The sequence below is a fragment of the Salvelinus sp. IW2-2015 genome, linkage group LG18 (genome assembly GCF_002910315.2).
Source record: "Salvelinus sp. IW2-2015 linkage group LG18, ASM291031v2, whole genome shotgun sequence".
In the NCBI taxonomy this organism is placed as follows: Eukaryota; Metazoa; Chordata; class Actinopteri; order Salmoniformes; family Salmonidae; genus Salvelinus; species Salvelinus sp. IW2-2015.
In genome coordinates, this window is record NC_036858.1 from 9,540,075 (window position 1) to 9,557,219 (window position 17,145).

Here is a 17,145-nt window from a genome sequence, read left to right on the forward strand (position 1 = left end):
TTTGTCTGAAACGTTGTTCCCACTGCTGCTCCTGGACCAGGTCTCTCTTGAAAAAAAAAWGTATAAATAAAGGTTAAAAAAAAACTTGTCAATAATCAACTGACTGGCTTTCATGATGTCTGTAGTATTCTCTCTGGTATGCAATCTGGTTTCTGCTCAGTTTATGGATGTGTCACTGCAATCTTAAAGGTCCTCAATGATGTCACCATTGCCCTTGATTCTAAGCAACGTTGTGCTGCTATTTTTATTGACTTGGCCAAAGCTTTTGATACGGTAGACCATTCCATTCTTGTGGGCCAGCTAAGGAGTATATGTGGCTCTGAGGGGTCTTTGGCCTGGTTTGCTAACTACCTCTCTCAAAGAGTGCAGTGTATAAAGTCAGAAAATCTGCTGTTTCAGCCATTGCCTGTCACCAAGGAAGTACCCCAAGGCTCGATCCTAGGCCCTACACTCTTCTCAATTTACATCAACAACATAGCTCAGGCAGTAGGAAGCTCTCTCATCCATTTATATGCAGATGATACAGTCTTATACTCAGCTGGCCCCTCCAAGGATTTTGTGTTAAATGCTCTACCACAAAGCATTTTTAGTGTCCAACAAGCTTTCTCTACCCTTAACCTTGTTCTGAACACCTCCAAAAAAAAGTTAATGTGGTTTGGTAAGAAGAATGCCCCTCCTCCCACAGGTGCTATTACTACCTCTGAGGGTTTAGAGCTTGACGTAGTCACCTCGTACAAGTACTTGGGAGTATGYCTAGACGGTTAAATCTAGACTTGGTTTCCTCTATTGTAATCGCTCCTCTTTCACGCCAGCTGCCAAACTAACCCTGATTCCGATGACCATCCTACCCATGCTTTATTACGGAGACATCATTTATAGATTGACAGGTAAGGGTGCTCTCGAGCGGCTAAATGTTCTTTACCATTCGGCCATCAGATTTGCCACCTTATAGGACACATCACTGCACTCTATACTCCTGTAAACTGGTCATCTCTGTACACCCATCGCAAGACCCACTGGTTGATGCTTATTTATAAAACCCTCTTAGGCCTCACTCCTCCCTATCTGAGATATCTACTGCATCCCTCATCCTCTACATACAACACCCATTCTGCCAGTCACATTGTGTTAAAGTCCCCAAAGCACACACATCCCTTGGTCGCTCGTTTTTTCAGTTCGCTGCACCTAACGACTGGAACGAGCTGAAACATACACTCAAACTAGACAGTTTTATCTCCATCTCTTCATTCAAAGACTCAATCATGGACAGTCATACTGACAGTTGTGGCTGCGTTGTGTGATGTATTGTTGTCTCTACCTTCTTGCCCTTTGTGCTGTTGTCTGTGGCCAATAATGTTTGTACCATGCTTGCCTTTTTGTAGGCCGTCAATTGTAAAGAATTTGTTCTTAACTGACTTGCCTAGTTAAATAAAAGTTCAACAAAATCAAATAAAAAGAACAATTCTTAAATGGAAGAAGTTTGGAAGCACCAAGACTCTTCCTAGACCTGGCCGCCCGGCCAAACTGAGCAATCGGGGGAGAAGGGATTTGGTCAGGGAGGTGACCAAGACCTCGATGGTCACTCTGACAGAGCTTCAGAGTTCCTCTGTGGAGATGGGAGAACCTTCCAGAAGGACAACCATCTGTGCAGCACTCAACCAATGAGGCCTTTATGGTAGAGTGGCTAGACGGAATCCACTCTTCAGTAAAAGGCACATGACAGCCCGCTTGGAGTTTTCCCTTAACTAGGCAAGGCAGTTAACTTCTTATGGCTGCAGGGGCAGTATTGAGTAGCTTGGATGAAAGGTGCACAGAGGTGCCCAGAGTAAACGGCCTGCTCCTCAGTCATAGTTGCTAATATATGCATATTATTATCAGTATTGGATAGAAAACACTCTGAAGTTTCTAAAGCGGTTTGAATTATGTCTATAACAGAACTCATATGTATAACAGAACTCATATGGCAGGCAAAAACCTGAGAAGTTCCACTTCCTGTTTGGATTTTTTCTGAGGCTGGTAAATTTTCAAACAAGCTCCCATTGAAATTACAGCGAGATATGGATGAGTTTTCACTTCCTACGGCTTCCACTAGATGTCAACAGTCAATAGAACTTTGTCTGATGACTCTAATGTGAAGGGGGACCGAAGGAGACAGGAATGATTCACCACTGCCATGAGGTGTCCACGCATTGAACACGCGCGTTCACGTGAGAGGCAGCTCCGTTCCATCGCTCAACTGAAGTCAATGTAATTCTCCGGTTGGAACGTTATTCAAGATGTATGTTAACAACATTTACATTTACATTTAAGTCATTTAGCAGACGCTCTTATCCCGACCGAACTTACAATTGGTGCATTCACCTTATGACATCCAGTGGAACAGCCACTTTACAATAGTGCATCTAAATCTTTTAAGGGGGGTGAGAAGGATTACTTTTTCCTATCCTAGGGATTCCTTAAAGAGGTGGGGTTTCAGGTGTCTCCGGAAGGTGGTGATTGACTCCGCTGTCCTGGCGTCGTGAGGGAGTTTGTTCCACCATTGGGGGCCAGAGCAGCGAACATTTTGACTGGGCTGAGCGGGAACTGTACTTCCTCAGTGGTAGGGAGGCGAGCAGGCCAGAGGTGGATGAACGCAGTGCCCTTGTTTGGGTGTAGGGCCTGATCAGAGCCTGGAGGTACTGAGGTGCCGTTCCCCTCACAGCTCCGTAGGCAAGCACCATGTGCTTGTAGCGGATGCGAGCTTCAACTGGAAGCCAGTGGAGAGAGCGGAGGAGCGGGGTGACGTGAGAGAACTTGGGAAGGTTGAACACCAGACGGGCTGCGGCGTTCTGGATGAGTTGTAGGGGTTTAATGGCACAGGCAGGGAGCCCAGCCAACAGCGAGTTGCAGTAATCCAGACGGGAGATGACAAGTGCCTGGATTAGGACCTGCGCCGCTTCCTGTGTGAGGCAGGGTCGTACTCTGCGGATGTTGTAGAGCATGAACCTACAGGAACGGGCCACCCCTTGATGTTAGTTGAGAACGACAGGGTGTTGTCCAGGATCACGCCAAGTTCTTAGCGCTCTGGGAGGAGGACACAATGGAGTTGTCAACCGTGATGGCGAGATCATGGAACGGGCAGTCCTTCCCCGGGAGGAAGAGCAGCTCCGTCTTGCCGAGGTTCAGCTTGAGGTGGTGATCCGTCATCCACACTGATATGTCTGCCAGACATGCAGAGATGCGATTCGCCACCTGTCATCAGAAGGGGGAAAGGAGAAGATTAGTTGTGTGTCGTCTGCATAGCAATGATAGAGAGACCATGTGAGGTTATGACAGAGCCAAGTGACTTGGTGTATAGCGAGAATAGGAGAGGCCTAGAACAGAGCCCTGGGGGACACCAGTGGTGAGAGCACGTGGTGAGGAGACAGATTCTCGCCACGCCCCCTGGTAGGAGCGACCTGTCAGGTAGGACGCAATCCAAGCGTGGCCGCGCCGGAGATGCCCAACTCGGAGAGGGTGGAGAGGAGGATCTGATGGTTCACAGTATCGAAGGCAGCCGATAGGTCTAGAAGGATGAGAGCAGAGGAGAGAGAGTTAGCTTTAGCATGCGGAGCGCCTCCGTGATACAGAGAAGAGCAGTCTCAGTTGAATGACTAGTCTTGAAACCTGACTGATTTGGATCAAGAAGGTCATTCTGAGAGAGATAGCAGGAGAGCTGGCCAAGGACGGCACGTTCAAGAGTTTTGGAGAGAAAAGAAAGAAGGGATACTGGTCTGTAGTTGTTGACATCGGAGGGATCGAGTGTAGGTTTTTTCAGAAGGGGTGCAACTCTCGCTCTCTTGAAGACGGAAGGGACTGAGCCAGCGGTCAAGGATGAGTTGATGAGCGAGGTGAGGTAAGGGAGAAGGTCTCCGGAAATGGTCTGGGAGAAGAGAGGGGGATAGGGTCAAGCGGGCAGGTTGTTGGGCGGCCGGCCGTCACAAGACGCGAGATTTCATCTGGAGAGAGAGGGGAGAAAGAGGTCAAAGCACAGGGTAGGGCAGTGTGAGCAGAACCACGCGTGTCGTTTGACTTAGCAAACGAGGATCGGATGTCGTCGACCTTCTTTTCAAAATGGTTGACGAAGTCATCAGCAGAGAGGGAGGAGGGGGAGGAGGGAGGAGGATTCAGGAGGGAGGAAAGGTGGCAAAGAGCTTCCTAGGGTTAGAGGCAGATGCTTGGAATTTAGAGTGGTAGAAATTGGCTTTAGCAGCAGAGACAGAAGAGGAGAATGTAGAGAGGAGGGAGTGAAAGGATGCCAGGTCCGCAGGGAGGCGAGTTTTCCTTCATTTCCGCTCGGCTGCCCGGAGCCCTGTTCTGTGAGCTCGCAATGAGTCGTCGAGTCACGAGCAGGAGGGGAGGACCGAGCCGGCCTGGAGGATAGGGGACATAGAGAGTCAAAGGATGCAGAAAGGGAGGAGAGGAGGGTTGAGAGGCAGAATCAGGAGATAGGTTGGAGAAGGTTTGAGCAGAGGGAAGAGATGATAGGATGGAAGAGGAGAGAGTAGCGGGGGAGAGAGAGCGAAGGTTGGGACGGCGCGATACCATCCGAGTAGGGGCAGTGTGGGAAGTGTTGGATGGAGCAGAGGGAAAAGATACAAGGTAGTGGTCGGAGACTTGGAGGGGAGTTGCAATGAGATTAGTGGAAGAACAGCATCTAGAAAGATGAGGTCAAGCGTATTGCCTGCCTTGTGAGTGGGGGAAGGTGGAGAGGGTGAGGTCAAAAGGAGAGGAGTGGAAAGAAGGAGGCAGAGAAGATGAGTCAAAGGTAGACGTGGGGAGGTTAAAGTCACCCAGAACTGTGAGAGGTGAGCCATCCTCAGGAAAGAACTTATCAGGGCGTCAAGCTCATTGATGAACTCTCCAGGGAACCTGGAGGGCGATAAATGATAAGGATGTTAAGCTTGAAAGGGCTGGTAACTGTGCACGCATGGAATTCAAAGGAGGCGATAGACAGATGGGTAAGGGGAGAAAGAGAGAATGACCACTTGGGAGAGATGAGATCCCGGTGCACCACCCCGCTGACCAGAAGCTCTCGGGGTGTGCGAGAACACGTGGGCGGACGAAGAGAGAGCAGTAGGAGTAGCAGTGTTATCTGTGGTGATCCATGTTCCGTCAGTGCCAAGAAGTCGAGGACTGGAGGGAGGCATAGGCTGAGATGAACTCTGCCTTGTGGCCGCAGACGGCAGTTCCAGAGGCTACCGGAGACCTGGAACTCCACGTGGGTCGTGCGTGCTGGGACCACCAGATTAGGGTGGCCGCGGCCCAGCGGTGTGGAGCGTTTGTATGGTCTGTGCAAGCAGAGGAGAGAACAGGGATAGACAGACACATAGTTGACAGGCTACAGAAGAGACTACGCTAATGCAAAGGAGATTGGAGTGGCAAGTGGACTACGCGTCTCGAATGTTCAGAAAGTTAAGCTTACGTAGCAAGAATCTTATTGACTAAAATGATTAAGATGATACAGTACTGCTGAAGTAGGCTAGCTGGCAGTGGCTGCGTTGTTGACTTTGTAGGCTAGCTGGCAGTGGCTGCGTTGTTGACACTACACTAATCAAGTCGTTCCGTTGAGTGTAATAGTTTCTACAGTGCTGCTATTCGGGGGCTAGCTGGGTAGCTAGCAGTGTTGATTACGTTACGTTGCGTTAAAAGAACGACAATAGCTGGCTAGCTAACCTAGAAAATCGCTCTAGACTACACAATTATCTTTGATACAAAGACGGCTATGTAGCTAGCTATGTAGCTAGCTACGATCAAACAAATCAAACCGTTGTACTGTAATGAAATGAAATGAAAATGTGATACTACCTGTGGAGCGAAGCGGAATMCGACCGGGTTGTTGAGTGCGGAAGTTCTATTCGGTAGACGTTGGCTAGCTGTTGGCTAGCTAGCAGTGTCTCCTACGTTAAGGACAACAAATAGCTGGCTAGCTAACCTCGGTAAATTAAGATAATCACTCTAAAACTACACACTCTAAACTACACAATTATCTTGGATACGAAGACAGCAAAGACAACTATGTAGCTAGCTAACACTACACTCTTAAGAACAACATTCTTAAGATTGATTCAATACATCGTTTGACATGTTTCTACTGACTGTTACGGAACTTTTGGACATTTCGTCACGTTATAGTGGACGCGCTTTGTGACTTTGGAATTCTTTACCAAACGCGCTAACCAAAGTAGCTAATTGGACATAAATAACGGACATTATCGAACAAATCAAGCATTTATTGTGGACCTGGGATTCCTAGGACTGCATTCTGATGAAGTTCATCAAAGGTAAGGAAACATTTATCATGTATTTTCTGGTTTCTGTTGACTCCAACATGGCGGCTAATTTTACTATTGTTCTGAGCTCCGTCTCAGATTATTGCATGGTTTGCTTTTTCCGTAAAGTATTTTTAAAATCTGACACAGCGGTTGCATTAAGGAGAGGTATATCTATAATTCCATGTGTATAACTTGTATTATCATCTACATTTATGATGAGTATTTCTGTTGAAACGATGTGGCTATGCACTATCACTGGATGTTTTTGGAACTAGTGAATGTAACGCGCCAATGTAAACTCAGATTTTTTTATATAAATATGAACTTTATCAAACAAAACATGCATGTATTGTGTAACATGAAGTCCTATAAGTGTCATCTGATGAAGATCATCAAAGGTTAGTGATTCATTTTATCTCTATTTGTGCTATTTGTGGCTCCTCTCTTTGGCTGGAAAAATTGCAGAATTTTTCTTTGAGTTGGTGGTGACCTAACATAATCGTTTGTGGTGCTTTTGCTGAAAAGCCTATTTGAAATTGGACACGTTGGTGGGATTAACAACAAGATTACCTTTAAAATGGTATAAGACACATGTATGTTTGAGGAATTTTAATTATGAGATTTCTGTTGTTTGAATTTGGCGCCCTGCACTTTCACTGGCTGTTGTCATATCGATCCCGTTACCGGGATTGCAACTATATGAAGTTAAGAACAAATTCTTATTTACAATGACGGCCTACACCGGCCAAACCCGGACGACGCCTGACCAATTGTGCGCCGCCCTATGGGACTCCCAATCACGGCCGGTTGTGATACAGCCTGGAACCACCTAAAGACTCTCAGGCCATGAGAAACAAGATTATCTGGTCTGATGAAACCAAGATTGAACTGGCCTGAATGCCAAATGTCACGGCTGGAGGAAACCTGGCGCCATCCCTGGAGAGACCTGAATATAGCTGTGCAGCACCGCTTCCCATCCAACATGACAGAGCTTGAGAGGATCTGCAGAGAAGAATGGGAGAAGCCCCCCAAATACAGGTGTGCCAAGCTTGTAGCGTCATACCCAAGAAGACTCGAGGCTGTAATCGCTGCCAAAGGTGCTTCAACAAAGTAAAGGGTCACAAATACTTATGCTAATGTGTTATTTCAGTTTTATACATTTGCAAAAATTCTGAAAACCTGTTTTTGCTTTGTCATTATGGGGTATTATGTGAAGATTGATGAGAAAAAAATATATCTTTAATCAATTTTACAATAAGGCTGTAACGTAACAAAATGTTGTAAAAGCCAAGGGGTCTGAATACTTTCTGAATGCACTGTATACCATAGTATACTATAGTATTTTTTTTATGTTGGCACACAAACACACACACAGTGAGAGAGGGCTCCATTAACAAACCATATGGCCACAATCCCACAAGCAGACCTCCTCTCCGCCTGGCCCAGCAGGGCTTCACATGCAGCGATGCAGTCAGCCCCGTTGGAGCTTCCCATTCTAAGAGGTTAAATAAACATTGTGCACATAATTTATTGCCGATGTATAATACAGTCTTGTAAACCTACAAGGTTTTTCATCTAATGAATAACATCGACAGTGAACATCAAATGGCAAACATAGGTCACGGAGAAGACTGACAATGCCAAACCAATTAAGTGGGAATTTCAAGGCATGGGAAACAACAGAGTTGTTTCTCTGTTGAATCTCAGTTGGCAATCCTCGCTTCCATTTGATAAAAGCGTTTCAGAAGTAGCAATCTGGATTATAACAAAGCGGAGCAGCGCCCAACGACAATGAGGAGAAACATACCGGCCTGAACAGAAAGAAAGGGGGTGGGGGTGGAAGTTGATATTGGACGATTAAAAAAAAGAAACCCCTGCTCTCCTCCAAAATATCCCATCAGAGATTTCTCTTACTGGCGTGAGCTGTGTGTATTTGGTGACAGGTCATTCAAGGAGAGCAAAAAACTACCTACAATTACAGCATGTTCCTTTGCATAGAGGATAATCTACTGCTATGTGAGAGCTCGTAAAATGTGACGGCAAAGCCTTCAGATTAGGAGTGGATAATTTCCAGGGAAATAACATGGGCAGCTAAGAATAGCACCTGCGGCGTGGTGAGCAGCATGCTGGGTAGCGCGGTTGGTTAGCACATGGCCTATGGTGGTCTGTGAGGCCTGTCCAGGCTCCCCAGTCAAGTGCAGCCAAGGTTCCCACAGTTCCCACCACAAGGCTCATGTGTACGGAGCGGATTTAGATGATGAAGGCTCTGTTTGGAACGCACTGGTTACAACAGATGAAGGAAGCTATGTTCTCCTGRTGGTGTCTACTTAGCCTGGTTCGCCAGGGCTTGGAATGAGACTAGCGTCTACCTACGTGAATAGACGGGTTGGTTGTTGTACAATGAGCACTATTTGTCTCTCAAAAATCGTTATAGTTGGTTAGCTAGCTAGCGAATTTTTGCCGTAATTAGCATTGACATGAAAACTGTCAAAACATCTCAAAACAAGACATGGTATCAAGAGCAAGACAAATCTTACTGAAACGATCCACCTACGATTCCCCACATGGCAGATTCTTATCATTGATGCCAGCTATCTGACCGTTCATAATCATAACAAAGCACGGCTTGAGGCCACATCGATGCGTGCACATAATTTTCCTGACATTGTTAGCCGACCTTTCTATTCAGAGCATTAGGTTTGAGACCTATGTTTTAGAACAGCGGATGGAGCTGGGAGATAAACTGCATGCTAACCTCAGGTGTTTCTTCATATTTCCGATTCTTTCACACCAACCATACAGAGAGATGGGTGGTGTAAAGCTCAACAATTCCAGTCCTGTCAATGACAAATGTTTGAAATTCAGGCTTCACTTTTCAAATTGTAGAGGATTTTCACACAGTTAGTTTGGCTTCAGCTATAGAGTTGAGGCACAGTGAAAGTCAATAACCCGAAAGCCTTTCGTGAAATGGAATCATCTTCTGTACTGTGTAGAGTGTTACTTTAAGGCCCGGACCAGGCAACATTATACCGTATGTTGATAAATCTTCTCATTGTGTGACAATGTGCAGATACGGTTTAGAATGAATTGTGTGTATATGCATGGATGATAAATCATTTGCCTGGATTGTTGGAAAGCGAAGCAGTGCACTCCTGCCCTGCAAGATATACACTGATACAATGCAGAACCCCTGCCAATAATGCAGTGCTTTTAAACATGTCCAGGGTGTATTTCCATGGATTGATAACATCATATTTCCCAAGTAGCTTCGCTCATGCACATTGTTCCATTTTTCCATGTATCCAATACCTCTTCTCCAAATCCCATAGCGACTGTAGGCAGATTCCTACGACATCTCTTATAATTTGTGGTTATCAGGATCCCTCCATTTAATTGAGCTAATGTTAGATTTAGTGCATTCTTCTTGTCTCTTGAGTTGCTTGGAAACTCAACACAGTACTGTGCAGTAGTCATGTGTGAAGAGAGGGGCATGAACGAATGGTGACACAGTATATAATTAAGCAATAAGGCATGATGGGGTGTGGTATAGGGCCAATATACCACGGCTAAGGGCTGTTCTTATGCACGACACAACGCGGATTCCTGGATACAGGCCTATACCACAAACCCCCGAGGTGCCTTATTGCTAGTATAAACTGGTTACCAATGTAATTAGAGCAGTAAAAATAAATGTTTTGACATACCCGTGGTATACGCTTTGATAAACCACGGCTATCAGCCAATCAGSATCCATGGCTCAAACCACCCAGTTTATAATGTTTCATAGCCTGCATGAATTGTATCTTTTCCAGGTTACACTCTATATGACCCTGTCTACAAATATAACTCTTACTATGTAAGCAGGGTGTATACAGAGTGTATACATTGTGAATTTAGGGGAAGATGCCAGACATCTGAAGCATTCTGTTGATACTCTGCATAACTACAGACAACACATTGTTGACTGACTTATTAAACAATAACGAAATACGTCAACAATTCAGAATTTGGGCAAGCATCATTGTAAAACAGACCATTTTACCATTTCACATACTATTTACCATCATTTTCACCCAACAGTATACCGCATCTGAAATCAACATCTATTTCAAACCTGTGTGTTCAAGTAGTTAGCATCCTCGTCAGATGAATCACTGTTTCCCAACTCCCAGTCCTCCAGACCCGAGGAGCTAAATGCTTTGTTTATGTGGCTCAGACGTTGTGTTTGTTCATCTCCTATAAAATAAAATGTCCAACCATCCCTTTACGCTGCTGGCGGCCCTTACACAATCTGGAGAGCATCTGATTGTTATTCAGGGCCTTGACTGTTATTATGATGAAGCAGTAGAAAAGTGCATGTAGCCCGGGTGCTCTTTTACAGAAAACCAAAAACAGGAGGACTGTGAGCGACAGGGAGGGAAGGTAGTAATCAGAGCTGGCGCTGTGGTGGACACGGGACCGTTCTTTACCAGGGGGATGACAGGAGCACAGACATGGAGAAACACGGAGTCTTATAGGAAGAGCTGTGTCCAGTCCACTAACCCACTGTGTCAAAGCTAGGAGCACATAAGCAAAGCAGGTTGATCTCTCTTTGTGACAGGTTCTAGGCTGGTTGTTTATTGTGGCTCCTGGGGTGGCTGAAATAGAGAAAGGAACATTGCAACAATAATTAAATCATCCTTATCCTTGATTATTATTGGCATGGTTTTGAAGCCTGTTGGCTTGCTCCATCAATTTCAACTCGGATGTTTGATTTCAACTGACTGGGCACACACTGGTTGAATCAACGTTGTTTCCAAGTCACTTCAATTAAATTATGTCGAACTAACTAACGTGGAATAGACATTGAATTGWTGTCTGTGCCCAGTGGGAATACGCCTAAAGCTAGAAGGAAACCGTCAAACATCTCATTATGACGACAGCTCAGTTCCCAAAATGAATGATAGGTGACAATGTGTCATGAACAGTACTATTTTTCCCAGAATGTGAGTGTGTTCATGCAGCACACTGGGCACGTCCGCTGCATCCTCCTCAAAATAACTCCAATAGGAGAACATGTCATGTTGATCAGAGCCCCGTCAAAAATCCTATCTATTTCCACTGAACAGTTTATTTGTTTATTGTCCCTCAAGAGGGCAGCATTTGTACAATGGAGCCTCCATCTTTCAGCACTTCCAATCGAAAGACTGTGATTTCAAGGATGCCAAGAGTTTGCCGGAACCCTCTTTTCCGTCCAAATCATTTGATTAAAACCAGAGTACCAGACACTAGATACAGGATGGGACCTGTCATTCTCAGTGGATCAAAGAATCAGGAAGAAAATGGTGATAATGTGTTATGAGTTGTTTGAAGAAGAATGGTGTTACATTTCTAGGTCCTTTTTCAAGACTGTGCAATAAACGTTTGGTCAATAGTCTACACTAATTCCAAAGCAGATACACGAGCCTACAATAAACAACAAAATACATGTAATAAAACAAACGAGTACTATTACAAATAGACTGCTGCGACCTGTCAAAATGTACCAATTTCACAATTATTTGTTACCCTATTATTCATGTTTTTTTTTMTTTTTTTTTAAACGTATTATTGTTTTAACAAAATTGCACTAGCTATCAAAAGTTGTCTATGAAAGTTGTCTATGATGGAGAGGGAAGCAGCCTAGCCATGAAACGTCACTCTGTCGCCTTCCCGACTGCGCCCTGCATCACTTTCCAAACAAAACACTTAAAAACAACTAGAATAGTTTTGAGACACAGTGCGTTAATCATAAAGGAAAGGGGAAAAAGGAAGGAAAAAAAGCTGCGTTACAGGAACTCAAAGAGACCAGAGACGGAGGTGGATGCGCTGTCTCCCTAAAACCAACGTACCCAAACCCGTGCGCACCTCTCCTTGCGAGCGCCCATGCACCTCCCCAACATTTTTTAAATAAATGAATTTGGCTGGGGATGGACCCCTCCCACTTTGTGTAAGCTCTTAATTGTCAGTTTTGACGAAAGCTTGGGTATTTAAATAGCGTCAACGTCTCTTGTATGGGTGGAATTGGTGAAGTTGTTACAGAGCGCATCTTACCCGACGTTTTTTTACCCGCTCTACCGCCGATCGATAAGCATGCAGGTGTCTCTCGCGCTCCTCGTCTCCAGCACGGGGCTGCTGCTGCTACAGGGATGTTGTACGGTCGTGCAAGGATGGAGGGTACTTAAAAACGATGCTACAGAAATCATACCAGAATATACTGAAAACGCACAGCCTCCCGAGCAACCAATACTACAGGCTTCTAATAATAACAGTAATACAATGAATCGACCAAAACACGGGGGAAGAAGATCATCAGCAAACACAGCCTCTTATAGTGAGTATTTCCGTTTGAACGTTATCTGGTAGCCTACATAGCTATTAGGACTAGGATTACATGTCCATATTCGGGGCGCATTATGATTAGGCCTACTTGTAATCATAACTCGCATTACTTGTAAAACATGTAAACCACCCGTACAATGTGAGGGTGGTCTTCAGAAAGGATGAAACTGTATGGATAATCTTTAATCAATTTCATTGAATAATTTGATATTGTTTAATCAATCTAATACTATTTCATTTGAATTATACTGTAACACTTTGTTTGAATAAGTGGTACTTATATAACATCTAAACGTTTAAAATAAACAGCTCGGGATGGTGCTAATATCTCATGGAGATCTATGAACAGCTGTACTGTAGTCGCGCGAAATATGAGCAATCACTTGGTGAAAAAAGATCGCTTTCAATTTATGGTAAACCGAGGCGTTTTTACAGTATCTAATAATGTGTCATGTTAGATTGACATTATGTTCTCAAGCACATAGCTTTTGGACCGTCTGTACTGTTCAAAGAACGCACACTCACCACACATGTAATTTCCCAGCATAGCTTGTCGTCCTTTACGCACGAGTTCATTCGTTTCCTTCCATGTAAGACCACACACGTCCTTTTAATCTTAAAACATACAAGGTATCGATTACATTCTCAATGTATGGTCACTCTATAACCCGGAGAATGATACCTCACCTGTGTGGTTTATGTGGATCATTATGTCAAAGAAACCCTACAAAGACCACCCAGAACATCCAATAATTTTTCATTTAATTTCTGGAAGTGCCGAAAAGTGCTACTTTTCTATATAGAATATTCAATATCAAATCATGGATAAAGCTTAAGAAACTCCAGTGGCCATTTTTAATTGCAGCTTTCCCTGTTGATGCTTGACAATGGTGTTTAGACTGGAACAGCTGTACTGTTGAATGGAGGAAGCAGGGTTGCAGTGAAATGAATGCTARGCAAAGGCTGAGAGAGCAACATGTTAATTTATATGCCTGTGGTTTTCTCCTCACACAATCTGAAGAGGTGGAAGTACAAGAGATCATGGTTTTCACTCTATCCTCCATGCTATTTCCCTCTCTTTTATACAATTAGTCAAGCTCTGCCTATGCCAGAACTATTTAATCGCAACAACATGTGTCCAAAAAAAGAAAATGCCAGGGTTTCTGTTCTTATGGGATTTCTTCAGGGTATTTGTAAATTGCTGGTTAAATTCAACACGGTGCTGGAGAATGACTCCCGCCTGTGGCTAGTAAAGGTTATGCTGTAGTCATGCTGACTTGTACAGAGGACATATCTCTGAATAGCCTCTCATGGATTCAAGATGCACAATGTCATTCTTTCCCAGTTTCTCCCAGTCTCATAATTTCAAATCTAATAGAGACTGTACATAGAGTACAAATGACAAACCTTGTCCCGCGGATCTAAATTGCTGTAATGAACTATGAGATACATTTGACATAATACTTGAAAACCTCATAAACAACAGATAGCTTCAGAGTGGATTTGGAAGAAAATGCACATTTCTAAATCGCTTCTTATACTGAGCAATATCCATCAACAGAGAGAGAGAGTGAAACAATCATCTATTCAGTAGTCATTTGAAACATATTCAAGTGATTCGCCTTATGAAGATGGAAACTTGGCTGCAATTTCTGTGCCACAATGCTAAAAAAACAGCCAGCTTTAAATATGTGGTTATCAGAATGTGTTGTTAAATGGCTACAATTTGATGACTGTTTGAAGTGGGATTTTATGATTGCTTACTAAAAAGCTATTGTTTACCTTTTTGTATTTCTAAATAGATCATGTCTATTTGTTCAGTCCGCTGCCCACCACTCAGATTATATTTTGGCCCACTAAGCCCAAAGGTTTGAGCACCCCTGATCTAATGGGGTCATATCATACGTGATAAGGGTCTTCCTCATAGGCCTCTCTGCCTCCCTCCGGGAGGACCATATCTTCCCATGACTCTTTCCCTGGTCCCAGTGGGGTCATGGAGGCAGAGAGGGTCTGTCTGGCTCCCCCTCCAGTCCCTCCCTGGTCCCTGTGCTCAGCAGTCGGCGCTCTGAGAGAGACCTGAGACCAGAGCAGAGCCCTTATGCTGTGGCCTCCCGAGCAGCCGAGACACAAAAACACCAGATCAGGTTCTCTAAATGAAAAAAAGGAAATCATCCTTCCATAAATCCTTTGTTCTCCTTTTCGCAAAAGAAAAGCTACAAAAGAAAAACAGATCCCGCTCGGAGTGTATAGTTTCCTTACCGACACGTCCTCTGCTATTCTGCACGCCACTTGTAAAGAAAGAGAACAATAACTAATGCATAGGGTTGTTGAGAAAAGGCCATGGCCAAAATATTGGATTACCAGTCATGCACTGAATATGCTCTCTTCGTTTAGCTTTTTTCCAATTGTCAAATTGTTCGTTTTGGAATTAAAATACTTGTACAGCAAGCATTTAGACTGTTTCCAATCTTCACATCCTTTACGGAGGACCTGCATTGTGTATGGCAGCTTTGGTTCCGACTTAAATCTCCATTATGTTTGATTGAGCTGTTTAATAGCCCTCTGTTCTGGATTTGCTATCAGCTGATTGCTGCCAGCTGTAATTCCACATCCAACCTTATTTTCAGGCAACAGTCATCATCAGATCATGCATCAACGTTAGTGTTGAGTTTAACTCATTTCCCACCTTATACTGAGCCCTTCCACCAAACAAATGTGACAGTATTGATTTTGAAATGGATTTGTACATGTTCAATTCTAAAAAAGTGCACTCTGTTGAGATGAAAAATTGCTGAATGGTGAAACAGAAGGAAGAGTTTATGAACATTTTAGATTATTTAAATTCTGACTCATATTCCATTTCCCAGCCCAGCTCTACGCACGCAAACTAACCAAGTTCTTAGAACGAACGAATAACAGTATATAAACAATGGGAACCATGCGTTTTTGACACAGGCACATTTTTGACATATTCAGCACAAGGAGACACAACTGTATAGCTCTCTGCTCTTGAATAGTTAAACGGAAGATTGTCCCTTGAGTCGTATCGTCTTCAAAGTGTTTGATTTGGAGCGATGCCACAGAGTGTGTAAACCTCATTTCCTCCTCTTCACCCCAGGTGCCTCGGAGCTGAGCTGCAGGGAGCTGCGCTCCACCCGTTACATCACTGACGGCTCCTGCCGCAGTGCCAAGCCCGTCAAGGAGCTGGTGTGCTCGGGTCAGTGCATGCCCGCCCACCTCCTACCCAACTCCATCGTGCGCGGCAAATGGTGGCGGAGCAGCGCCTCTGACTACCGCTGCATCCCGGCCCACTCCCGAACCCAGCGGGTGCAGCTGCAGTGCCCCAACGGCAACTACCGGACTTACAAAATCCGCGTGGTCACCTCCTGCAAGTGCAAACGCTACAGCCGCCACCACAACCAGTCAGAGGCCAAGGAGAGCTCCTCAGAGGCCAAGCCCAGACGCGACAAGAAACGCACCCGGCTGCCTGGGAGTCGGAACAAAGGCAACACACCGACGCTGGTCAGCAATTCATACTGAGGATGCTCTTCCTTCCTTCGTACACGGACAGAGACCAAAGCAGTACACACGCACATGTTACACACACCCAACACGGCTCCTTCACTGGAAGAGGGAGAAGAAGAGCCTTTTCAACAACAAAAAAGGATTTGTAAAGCTGTTTGTTGGACTGATTTGACACAAGTCTCTCTCACCAGAGAGGCACTATAGATTTTGCAGCCTATTTTACAAAATATTTCAGAACTTTTGATTTGCATGACCAAATGAGTCGACAGAATGCCAGGGAAGGCCATGTGACTGGTCAGGAAAGGTGGAACACTGCTAGGATGGGAGCGTACAGTATTATACATGTTCCGGTTCATAGCTAACAGCCTCTGACTCAGACACTAAGAGAATCCACCTTCGCCACAGCAAGAGGTGCACCTAAACTCAAACCCCACCTGTCAAAACATCCACTGGGCAGGCTACATTGCCTGATAGGCCTATAGGGTTGAAAAGTGTCTCTGTGCTCTAAATGTGCTCTAGCGCCTCTTTGGCTGGGTGTTCTGTACTGAGCAGCCTGTGGCAGCCCTGGGGCATCCTGGCTATGGAGGTGGGCTGCTGACAGGCCCTGGCCTCGACCCCAGACCACGCAGCCTCCTGACAGCCCGGGGAGCACCGCACTCACCAGGAGCCCCCCCAGGGTCCTCCTCGCTCCATAGCAGCCGTATAGGAGCTGACAGTTAAGGCCCCTGGCCCAGTGGCCCTAGTGGCCCGTGATGGTGAAAGAGATAGGGGGAGAGAGAGGGGTGGGGAATGGTTGTGTCAGCACTCCAAGACCAGGGTGCCTGCGGTCAAACAGGTGACTGGGCATTCCAGTGACCCGTCTTAATGACTAAATGAGCCCATTCCTGTGTTTAGGATTTGAGTCATGAAAAGCCATTTCCTCTAGACATGGCTAGTTCCTGTTTGCTGAAACCACACAGACACACAA

General features: G+C 45.0%; 1 protein-coding gene and 1 pseudogene across 1 annotated transcript; one reads left to right on the plus strand and one right to left on the minus strand.

Annotated features, from left to right (window-relative positions):
- Positions 1–2,382: 2,382 nt before the first annotated feature.
- LOC139029132 (uncharacterized) lies at positions 2,383–7,787 on the minus strand (annotated as a pseudogene).
- Positions 7,788–12,293: 4,506 nt separating this feature from the next.
- On the plus strand, positions 12,294–16,295 carry LOC111978519 (sclerostin). Its single transcript, XM_024008631.2, has 2 exons — positions 12,294–12,645; positions 15,772–16,295. The coding sequence occupies exons 1-2, from the start codon at positions 12,405–12,407 to the stop codon at positions 16,191–16,193; spliced, it is 663 nt and encodes a 220-aa protein (XP_023864399.1). The 5' UTR covers positions 12,294–12,404; the 3' UTR covers positions 16,194–16,295.
- The last annotated feature ends 850 nt before the right edge of the window (positions 16,296–17,145 follow it).

Coding starts and splice junctions, on each gene's coding strand:
- LOC111978519 (XM_024008631.2), top strand. CDS start 12,405: ATGCAGGTGTCTCTCGCGCTCCTCGTCTCCAGCACGGGGCTGCTGCTG. Junction 12,646..15,771: donor AGCAAACACAGCCTCTTATA/GTGAGTATTTCC, acceptor TCTTCACCCCAG/GTGCCTCGGAGCTGAGCTGC.